This window comes from Myotis lucifugus, unplaced genomic scaffold (genome assembly GCF_000147115.1).
Source record: "Myotis lucifugus unplaced genomic scaffold, Myoluc2.0 scaffold_12, whole genome shotgun sequence".
In the NCBI taxonomy this organism is placed as follows: domain Eukaryota; kingdom Metazoa; phylum Chordata; class Mammalia; order Chiroptera; family Vespertilionidae; genus Myotis; species Myotis lucifugus.
In genome coordinates, this window is record NW_005871060.1 from 111,109 (window position 1) to 121,890 (window position 10,782).

General features: G+C 42.6%; 1 protein-coding gene across 4 annotated transcripts; it reads left to right on the plus strand.

Moving 5' to 3' along the window:
* The first annotated feature begins 1,264 nt into the window (after window positions 1-1,264).
* Window positions 1,265-10,379, plus strand: CCNG2 (cyclin G2). Of its 4 annotated transcripts, none has more exons than XM_006084514.3 (8): window positions 1,265-1,287; window positions 2,193-2,330; window positions 2,979-3,116; window positions 4,190-4,440; window positions 4,625-4,703; window positions 4,794-4,892; window positions 7,412-7,617; window positions 8,924-10,379. In XM_006084514.3, the coding sequence occupies exons 2-8, from the start codon at window positions 2,193-2,195 to the stop codon at window positions 9,045-9,047; spliced, it is 1,035 nt and encodes a 344-aa protein (XP_006084576.1). In that variant the 5' UTR covers window positions 1,265-1,287; the 3' UTR covers window positions 9,048-10,379. The 4 variants fall into 4 exon arrangements, with proteins under 4 accessions (XP_006084576.1, XP_023606077.1, XP_006084577.1 ...); XM_023750309.1 differs by lacking the exon at window positions 1,265-1,287 and adding an exon at window positions 1,314-1,472; XM_006084515.3 differs by lacking the exon at window positions 1,265-1,287 and adding an exon at window positions 1,753-2,112.
* Window positions 10,380-10,782: the final 403 nt, after the last annotated feature.

The following is a 10,782-nucleotide window of genomic DNA, read 5'->3' on the forward strand; positions in this document are numbered from 1 at the left end:
GGGTACACAATTACAATGATGACGCGTTTATGTGCCCTTGTCAATGTGCACCGGTACATTTTTTTTTTACGGCCCCCTCACTGAACATGTATTTTTTATTACGGAAAAATTTCCAAGGACACCCGAGTAGAAACCCTCTTGCACCTATCTATCGCCCACCTTTAACAACTCTGAACTTTGTGCAACCTCGTTGCACCTCTCTTCTCTCCTTTTTTTTTCCCTCTTGGTCGGAGAAACTTTAAAGCAAATACCAAAGTGATTGCATGTTACTTGTCAATATTTCAATAAGCATCCTGAAAATTCTATACCAACTTGATTGGTTATCGCAAAACGGACCCGCACGACAAAATAAAGAAGAAACGTAGAGAACGCTCCCCTAGGACCTGCAGCTCCTGCAGCCCCGGCAGCCGTCCAGGCTCAGAGCCGAGCGTGGCCCTCCCCGGGGCGGGCGGAAGCGCGGACCCCAGGCCCAGGCCCACGCATTCCTCCAGAGCCGGGGGCCCCCCTCCGCCGGGCATGCGCATTCCAGACTCCAGCGTTGCTAAGGCCCCACGGAAGACTGAGGCGCAGAAGACGGCGAAAGCCAATCAGAGGCCTCCAAGACGAATCAGTCAGCCAATCTAGATTCGAGAGTGAAGCAGGTCCTTGGCATTCGGCCAGCATCCAATCAGAGAGCCGGCCACTTTGGGCGGATTTTTCAAAACAGAGGAAACAAAACAAATCGGGGACCTTTAAAAGGTGCAAAGCGGCCAGAAAGGATCTCCTTCCGCGCTTCAACCCTGTCTCTCCCTTTCTTCCCCCACCGGGTCTATCGCAGAATAAAGCCGACGCCCACATTCCACCCTCCGCCCAGGAACCGAGGGGGAGCAGTGGCTCGGGAAAGCAAAGGCGAGCCTCGGAGGCCCCCTAACCCGCTGGGGACCGCGGCTGAGAGGCGGGACTATTTTTCAAATCCTGTTGAGAAGCGAAGAATCCCTCCGCGGCGAGTCACGTGCCCCGCCCCTTGGGGGCCTGGAGAGCCCCAAACAAAAACAAGGGGTTTGGTTGGGCTTCGCGTCGGCCGTGGCGGCGGTGCCCGTGGAGGCTCGGGGCTGGCGGGGTGGGCGCTGCGCCCCTGGCGGGTGGGCGCGCTGGGAGCAGAATGAAGCCGGGGCTGTAGGGCGGCGGTGACGGGGGGGAGGGGTCGGATGCGGGTCCCGGGCCTCCGCTGAGGCGGCGGGTCCGCGGAGACAGGTCCGGACGCCCCGCCGCACCCAGTCCCCGTCGGGGGAGCGCGTCTCCGGCACGGTGAGTGCTCCTGCCCGGGTTTCTTTGTTCGCGGCCGGGACTCGGCGGGGGCGGGGTGCCCAGCCCTCAGCCCCGGGAGCGACTCCGGTCCGGCCCCAGCTCCAGCTTCGGGGCAGCGGGCGCCGGACTGGGGCAGATGCTGGTGGGATGCACGGAGCGTCCGGGAGGCTCCGGACAGTCCTTTGGTGCGCCTCCCCGCACCCCCCGTTTTGTCACCGGGGTTCGCTGGGGTGGTGCTTCTTGAATTGACAGCCCGGGGCCCCGCACAGTTGCGGAACCGGGGCATCCGTGGACGGACCGCTGTTGTCGGGACGCGGGTGGGCTGGGCTTTTGTCTCCCGCTGGGTCTTGACCCCTCGGGTGCCACGGGCGCCGCCGTCGCGGACGGGGCAGGCTCGGGCTGGAGTCCAGCTCGAGGGGCTCCGCGGCCGGGCCCCCAGGAGGGGAGGGCGGGGCGGGGCTCCGGAGTCTCCTCCCTCCGGTTCTTTGTTCGGTCGCGAGACTTGCTCTCCCTGCCCCCCTATTGTGCAAAGCTGGCACCCCGGGACCCGCGGCCGGAGCTGTGCCCGGGGCATCCCACCGGGGAGGGACCCCGCTCCCCCCGGCTTCAGGTGGGGCGGGCCCTCGGGACACCGCCGCCCGGGGTCATTTTCCTGGTAGCGAACCGGCCCGGGCCGGGCCGACCCAGACTGGCCGGCCGACGTCACCGCGCCCCGCCCCGTGCCACACCCCCGGTGGGGCGGTAGGATCGCGCCGGGGACCGGACGGGCCCCTCCGCGGCTCGCTCTCCCCAGGTGTGTGCTCGCCCGGGCGCCTCTCGCTGGAGGTATTTCCTGCCCTTTCCCCCTGCCCCCCATCCCCGCCTCCCCGAGGGTACGCCGTAACCGTGTGCTGTCTTCGCTGCAGATGAAGGATTTGGGGGCCGAGCACCTGGCAGGTCGGGAAGGGGTCCAGCTCTTCGGATTGTTGAACCTCTACTTGGAGCAGGAACCGCGGTTCCAACCGCGAGAGAAAGGGCTGAGCTTGATCGAGGCTACCTCGGAGGTAAGTCGCCCGGGGACTTGCTGCAGCTGCCGAGAGGATAACTTTTCTGTGGTTGTGGAGTGGAGTCCAGACGGAAGACGGGCAGGTTTCTTAAGACCCACGTTGGGCTCCCTGGAGGACGAAGATACATCTTACCCCGGGTCAAGCGTTTGTGTCTTAGCAAGAAGGAGAGTGATGCTGACTCCGGAGGAGTGTTTCTTCAGAGGTGGCGCTCCGGCCTCCGCTTCGGGTGGGAGGCTCCCTGGGCATCCAGCAGTTCCCTTGTGGAAATGCCCTTTGCCTGTGAAACGCTTACTGCAGGTTCTCAAATAGCTAATAAACAGACAGACAACAAAAGCCCCTAAAGCAAGCAAGTGACCATCTGTGTCCATTACAGGGAATTGAACTATATTCGCTGTGACCCTCTGGACGGGTGGCGCCAGTTCGTTTGGTGAACTGCCTAATTCTTTTGAGATGTACATTTTTAAAAAGCAATGATATTTACACGTTTTGTAGCGGAAGAAGTGTATTGCTTTAGTTACATATTACCCTTTCCCCCATATTCTCGAAGGTTATGGGAAAAAATTACCTTATTTGAATTGAATCTGTGCGTATGATCCATTTAGTTCTAAGAAAATAATAAACTTGGGCTCTTTGTTTTCATTGCAGAATGATAACACTTTGTGTCCAAGATTGAGAAATGCCAAAGTAGAAGACTTAAGGAGTTTAACCAACTTTTTTGGATCTTGCACTGAAACTTTTGTCCTGGCTGTCAATATTTTGGACAGATTCTTGGCTCTTATGAAGGTATTTAATAATTTTTTATAAATCTTCATTTTTCTATACCCAGTGCCTACTACAATGGTCAGCATAGGAGGGTTCGATAAATATTTGGCAAATGAATGTACTTATGTCACCATACATAAACACTTTTAGTAATTGGAACTATGATCTTTAGTGTCAGATTAAGAGACTACAAAATTAAGTGTATTGTATTTTAAGTTAGGTTTTGCTGTACGTCTTACATGCCTTCCCTTTGAAGATTTAACATAGTGAAGACTACTGTTTTTTAGGTAGTCTCTATATACCAGTATGTATACAGTCCTTGCTGTAAGGTTTTCATCTCCCATCATGTTTTTGTTGGAGCCTAGATGTTTATAATACTGAAACATAAGTGGAAGTATAACAGTCTATTGAAGGTGACCAACTGCCTCTCCTATAAGTCTGCTCGAAGCAGGGAGCCACAGTCTTACTAACAATTACCAGCAACTGTTAGAGAAATGTGATTTTTCTGCCAATAGGATGCTGTCAGCTGCTGGGTCAGTTTTTAGGGCACTGAAAAGAAAAGGGCAGCCATCTGCCCATGGCAGCTTTTACATATGCTTCACTGCACAGCTGATGCAATATTTCTCTTGGGCAAAGTTGCATTGAAGTATGGGATGATTTCTTAGAGATAAGTAGATAAGAAGATTAAAAGATAAGTGGATATGTTATTTTTATATCCAAAGAAGTAGTTTATTTTCTAGGAGTTGAAAGCTTCATGATATTTTGGGAGAGAATGTACTTTTATGAATTTCATGAGTTTGAAAGACAAAGTATAGGCAGTGTTAGAAACTTGGCTTTTGAACTTGTATTTAATTATTTTTATCTGCATTTAAGTAATTTAAATGCCCAAAATGCCTTTTATTTTAAAGGAAGGTTAAGACAGTTTAAATTGTGAAAATGACTAAATATAATTGTGGGTAAGGAAAAGTACAGGGATGCAGCTTGTTTGTGTTCTGTCTTAAAAGTAGGGGCATTACTACAGTATTCTGAAGTGTCTGCTTTGCTAAATCAAGTAACAATTGTTAGAAGAAGACTTTTGTTTTTTTGTTTTTTAGGTGAAACCTAAACATTTGTCTTGCATTGGAGTCTGTTGTTTTTTGCTGGCTGCTAGAATAGTTGAAGAAGAATGCAATATTCCATCCACTCATGATGTAATCCGGATTAGTCAATGCAAATGTACTGCCTCTGACATAAAACGGATGGAAAAAATAATTTCAGAAAAATTGCACTATGAATTGGAAGCTACTACTGCCTTAAACTTTTTGCACTTATACCATACTATAGTATTTTGTCAGACTTCAGAAAGGTCAGTGGGATTAAAAATAAAAATTTTATACTTTAGATTGCTATAGCTAACAATAAAGAAGTAGAATGCCAGTGAAGTTTATAGTTTTACTTCCTCCAAACTTTTTAATGGCAAGTCCTTAAAATTGTTTAAATCTTTGGAAGTTTAGTAAATAAATACATTGTTTTTTCTTTTCATTGTATAGGAAAGAAATACTGAATCTTGATAAACTAGAAGCTCAGCTGAAAGCTTGCAACTGCCGACTTACCTTTTCAAAAGCAAAAGTAAGTCAATTTCTTGCTTATATATGATTCACAGTTTCTGTTTTGAATTAAAAAATGTTTGTTTTACTTAAGACTTTTTTTTTCTTGTAGCCATCTGTATTAGCTTTGTGCCTTCTCAATTTGGAAGTAGAAACTTTGAAATCCATTGAATTATTGGAAATTCTTCTGCTTGTTAAAAAACATTCCAAGGTAAATATATTCAGTTCTTATTCTTTAAAGCAAGTTTTCTTCCTAATATTTCACTTTGTTTTTTTTCCCTGTGGTGACTTAAACATTAAGTAATACTTTATGGGGCTCTTAACTTTTACACTCATTTTTAAAAATATCTCAAGTGTTGAAGTTCTCAAAATGCAGTTTTGACCCAGACAGTATTAAACTGGAAGGGAATCCTGTCCTTAGCCTAGCTTCTTTCTGCATTCAGATGTCCCTTCTGTAGTATTCTTGCAAATTGGTACAATGGTCTGTTCTAAAATACACACTAGGAAGTAGACTTACTAAATACACTGATGGCATCCCATTACATCTTTAGGCCTGATTCATCCCACTAGTAGCATTTCCAAAATAACATTAGCTTCGTTTTTCTTTTTAAACTCCTTAGGCCAGCCCAATACGTTTTTGGCAGTCATAAAGGTGTAAAACAACTAAAGGCACAGTCCCTTTTCTTAGACTTACAGTCTAGTTGGAGATATATGGAACTTAACATGTAGTGGTATGTTCTGTCATTTATTCTGTGTCAGTGCCAGATAATACTGAACGAAGGGAGTACTTTGGGTTTTGTTAGCAGAAGGGTAAGGTAAGACAGGAGAGGCACTATGACTGGGAAGGTGTGGACCAAAAGAATCTTAGTGATAGTTTGGGCAGCAAAGGCTTATTATAGCCAGGAAGCTGGTGGACTATAGAAGGTTTGGGAATTACTTTAGGGTAGGCTTGTAGATAGAATGTCTAGGTGATAGTCACAAGAAGCTGTGAGAATATCTAACTTGAGTGGTTTTGGAAGTCAAGCATGGAATGAGGCAAGGAGCCACAAATGATCAATATTTGGAACAAATGATGGAGAGAATGTTGGTACCATTGGAGGAAATTTGAGAGAAGTTAACTTGTGATCAAAGAAGTATGATTTTTACCTTCCAGGTGGTAGATGTCTAGCAGGTATTTAGCAGTCTGGAATAAAAACTCAAGATAGCCCTGACCCGTTTGGCTCAGTGGATAGAGCATCAGCCTGCAGACTGAAAGGTCCCAGGTTTGATTCTGGTCAAGGGCATGTACCTTAGTTGTGGGCACATCCTCAGTAGGGGGTGTGCAGGAGGCAGCTGATCGATGTTTGTCTCTCATTGATGTTTCTAACTCTCTATCCCTCTCCCTTCCTCTCTGTAAAAAATCAATAAAATATATTTAAAACACACACACACACACACACAAACTCAAAATAAATCATAGTTGGAGATCAAGAGTTGAAATTTCTCATGAAATAATAAAGCCTTAAGAAACTTGGAGTCTTTTGCTTAGAGGTTGGTTGAAATTGTGTTGGTTGGGCTTTCAGTGTTGGCAGTTTCACCATTAGGAGCCACGTGAAGGAAGGTACGCCTGACAGGTAAGAGCACTATCGGGTTGGGAAGAGGTTTTCAAGAAGAAGGTAGCCAAGAGGATTGAATTTTGATGAGAGGCCCATTATAATGGGAATTGAAGGAGGTCATTGGATACCTAGGAGATGATGTTAGTAGAATGAGAAGGGAGTGGTAGAAGCCAGAATGCAGGGGGGTTAAGATGTAGCTGGAATGGTGGCCAAGATGATATAAAATTGTCTTCTGTTTGTGCTAAAAGTATTTGTGAAGTATTTTGTTTTTAACAGATAACTTCTAGCTTGTGTTTTAGTCAGGAATTTATTAGTTTTAATGTAAACCATTTATAATTTATCTGGAAATACCTTCAGTGAAAATTGATTCCTTGAAATAAACTGGGGCACTCCCTGGTTGTGGAGAAACTACGCCCTTTTGGGGAAATTCCTCTTCTGTCATACTGCTAACTTCTCCATTAGCATATATCTGGTATCTTAGTGTAAATGCATATTTTTAGCAATCAAAAATGCTTTGTTACAGAAACCTAAATTAATAATTTCCTTTGCATTGGGACTGTTAAAGAATATACTTAATAATTGATTTAGTAACAGACAAATGTTTTTAGGTCTCTGTATTTTCTTAATAGGCAAAACTTTCTATGTATTGAATCCTATGTAAATTATCTATACCTTTGGTGCTCATCTCCTAAACCAGTGATTACCCAATTTTGACTTCACACGAACCTTTTGAGCTCGGCGTGTCAGCATTTTGAAAAACCCTAACTTAACTCTGGTGCCGTGTCACATTTAGAAATTTTTTGATATTTGCAACCATAGTAAAACAAAGACTTACATGTTTGATAGTTATTTTATATATTTAAATGCCATTTAACAAAGAAAAATCAACCAAAAAAATGAGTTCACGTGTCACCTCTGACACGCGTGTCATAGGTTCGCCATCACTGCACTAGTATCACCTGGAGAGCTTTAAAAAATTTTTTGATTCCCAGGTTATACCCTACATCGATTAAATAAGAATATCTGGGGTGGGAGCCAGGCATCAGTATTCTTTTAAGGAGTGTAGGGTGATTCCAAGGTACAGCAAGGCTTGGGAACCACTATTTTAACCTCTTGATTAAAATATTTTTTTCAGGTTAATGACACTGAATTCATTTACTGGAGGGAGTTAGTTTCTAAATGCCTCGCTGAATATTCTTCTCCTGAATGTTGCAAACCAGATCTTAAGAAATTGGTTTGGATTGTTTCAAGGCGCACAGCCCAGAATCTCCACAACAGCTACTATAGTGTCCCTGAGCTGCCAACAATACCAGAGGGGGGTTGTTTTGATGAAAGTGAAAGGTAAGCAGATTCCTTAACTGATTAGACTTCCCAGACAAAATATACTCAAAATGGGACCCGGGAATATTATAAGGCATCAGAGAAAGTCCCTAGTCTAATAGCATCTTTTCTTCAGGTGAGAAAATTAGCCAGAAACAGTTAATTATTAAAATAGGCTAATAATTTAGAAGTGTGCTTCCCCTCCCTCCTTTTTTAATAGTTTATTTACTTTTAGAGAGAGAGGAAGAGAGAAGAGAGTGGAACATCGATGGGCTGCCTCCTGCACACCCCCTACTGGGAATTGAGCCCACATCCTGAACATGTGCACTGACCCGTGATCGAACCAGCAACCTTTTGGTGCATGGGACAATGCCCAACCGAGCCACACCAGCCAGGGCCCCCATTTTTCTTATTAAAAACAAACAAAACACCATGTTGTACATTATATTCCCAAGATTTATAACTGGAAGTTTGTACCTTTTGACCATTTTTACCCACCAAACCCCTCTTTTTCCCAACTACCAATCTGTTCTCTGTATTTGTGAATTTATGAGTTCTGTTTTTTTCGTTTTTAGGTTCCATGTATTAGATTAAACAGTATGTTGTCTTTCCACTGACGTTTCGCTCCTCCCCTTTAAAAAACTGGTTGTTTCCCATTTCCTTTGCTCTTTGAAATATAGTTTAGTTTTTTTAAAAAGTGAAACAGCATTCTCGGCTTTTCAGTGTTAGTATGAATTCCTAATATGGTCTGTGGGAAGAGGCTGTGGTTAAAGTGCCTGGGGGGGGGGGGGGGGGGAAGGAACCCCCCCCCCAAAGGGAGGAGAATTCTGTAGATATTTTTACAGTTTTGTCAAATGCCATTGTCTTTTATTAAGTTAGATTGTTTTATATGGTAGGGATAAAGGACCAGAAGTTCCATTTCATAGCTTATTGGTTTTTTGGTTGGATATTAAAAGTATTAATGATGCAATTATTAATGCAAGAAAGATGGCGAAATCATGCCATAGGAGATATGTTGTCCTTAGCCTGCATTTATTGGATCTAACTTACTTAAAATTGTACAATTAATTGATGATAGAGTTATTGGTACAAGAATAATAGCTTGGCAAATAGTAATTTGTTGAAACCTGTTAAGAAAATCTGTATTTTCTAAGGAGATTATGATAGAATTCAGTTTAGGAAGTCCTTATAAGTTAAATTTTCTCACTGTAAAGCTTAAATTTTGAATATAAAAATTCTGAGACTATAGATACTTGTTTAGCAGTTTTATTTTATTTAAGTATATTTAAAATAATGGACTTTGCTTTGTCTCTCCTTTTCTCTTTAGTGAGGACTCCTGTGAAGATATGAGTTGTGGAGAAGAGAGTCTTAGTAGCTCTCCTTCCAGTGATCAAGAGTGCACTTTCTTTTTCAACTTCAAAGTGGCACAGACACTGTGCTTTCCATCTTAGAAATCCTTCTGTTCTGTGTCAGAATTTAAAGTGTGTGTACAGGTTTCCAAGCAATAAATGGGGGAGTAGGTAGTTCTCTGGTCCAACCCCCATCTAGGCAGGAACTGCATAGACTGGAATATACCTACTTTCTATTTATTATTCAGATCAGATCTGGCCTATTTTCATATTTAATCCTAAGCCATCAAATGGGTTAGTGACTCTTGAACAAGTAACAATACTTTAGACATTGGCACTTTATTTTTCTCGTTGATCTTTAGCTACTTGGGGGAGGAGGAAAGGTCTTGATACCTTCAATTTTATTACTTTTCAAGAATTTTTGAAGATGAATAGTATAGGTAATCTTAAACTTTTTATAAAGCCTTCAGGTGTCTTTATTTAAACAGATTGGGAGTGGGCCAGTACTTCCTTAGCAGGGAAAATGGATAAACCTTTAATGGTTTATCTTAAATCACTCCCCTACCCCCATTCTCAGAACAGAGAATACTAGTGTACTCTTAAATGTCAAACACTTTCTTTGTTTCTTTTTTTTTAAATAATCACTTATCTGATGCAGACTCTATAAACTTGGGAATTACAATGTTGCCATATCTGTAAATTTTAGTATGTAATGTGTTAGTTGAGGTTTCTGCCAAAGCAGAAATAATCAACAGGCTATGGTCATTAGGTAATTGCATTCCTAATGCCTAAGTATTCTCAGACCGTAGTATTATTTTAATGTTACTAAAACAATCCATAATCTGATAGTTTTGCATGCACCTGTGTTAAAGCAGTGCAGAAGGTTGATCAGAACTAGGTAACTGTGGAATTGGTAAATGTTGATCAAGTAGCACATTTTATCTCATTTTCATATATTAAAAAAAGTCTGCATGATTACATTTTACTTCCTTTGTAATTCACATTTCAAAAATAATGGTATTAGTGTATGGGTGCCAAGATTGAATATAAAGTAAAAAAAAAAAAAAGAAAACTTAAGTGTGTGTAGTGTTACAGTTTTGAGCATATCTGTATGGTGGTACAGCCATAAGAATAGGGGACTTATAAACTCTGTACACATGAAATTCTGTACAGAGAATTTTTAAATTTTATAAATTGTATATGAAAATGTAAATCTTAAAAAAATGTACATAAAAATACTGTATTTTTTTACCTTGTGTGTGATAGTCTAGTAATTGCATGTAAATATAATTTATTGTGTATTCTGTATTATAAATCAAACATTGATGACTTACTTTTAATGGTAAGTCAACATCCATTGGATGTTTTCTGAAGTGGATCTTTTTTGAAGTAATAATGGATTACGACTCAAAATAAAAATATTAATGAATTGTACTCCTTGTTTGCAATCATACCTTAATTTTTTGGTAAAAGAAAAAGTGCTTGCTTTATTTCAGTAGCGAGGCTTGAAGTGAGGCTGGAGTGCCTTCAGGATAAGCCCTCTCTCTATCTGGTAACCAGAAGTCCTCTCGGTAAGATTTCCTTATCACAGTTTGGCCCATAGCCTTGGGAGATACTGAAAGTGAATCTGTCATTTGAGAATTGACCTCTCTCTCAGATGGACTCATATTAAGCAAAATGCCTATTAATTTATAGTGAAAGGCAACAGGTATCAAGTAGACCAGAATACTTGGTTTGGCAGATGAGTACAATCTCTGAAGACAAACCAAATTCTAATCAGGTTTCTTGGTGAATCAGCATGTAGGGGTGGTGGTGGCTGTGACAACCCTGCCAGCCT

What these genes read in the sequence shown, in the direction of transcription:
- CCNG2 (XM_006084514.3), top strand. Translation starts at nt 2,193, where the DNA reads ATGAAGGATTTGGGGGCCGAGCACCTGGCAGGTCGGGAAGGGGTCCAG. An exon ending in TGATCGAGGCTACCTCGGAG is followed by an intron (nt 2,331 to 2,978) that starts GTAAGTCGCCCG and finishes TTTTCATTGCAG; the next exon opens with AATGATAACACTTTGTGTCC. An exon ending in TGTTTTGATGAAAGTGAAAG is followed by an intron (nt 7,618 to 8,923) that starts GTAAGCAGATTC and finishes TTTTCTCTTTAG; the next exon opens with TGAGGACTCCTGTGAAGATA.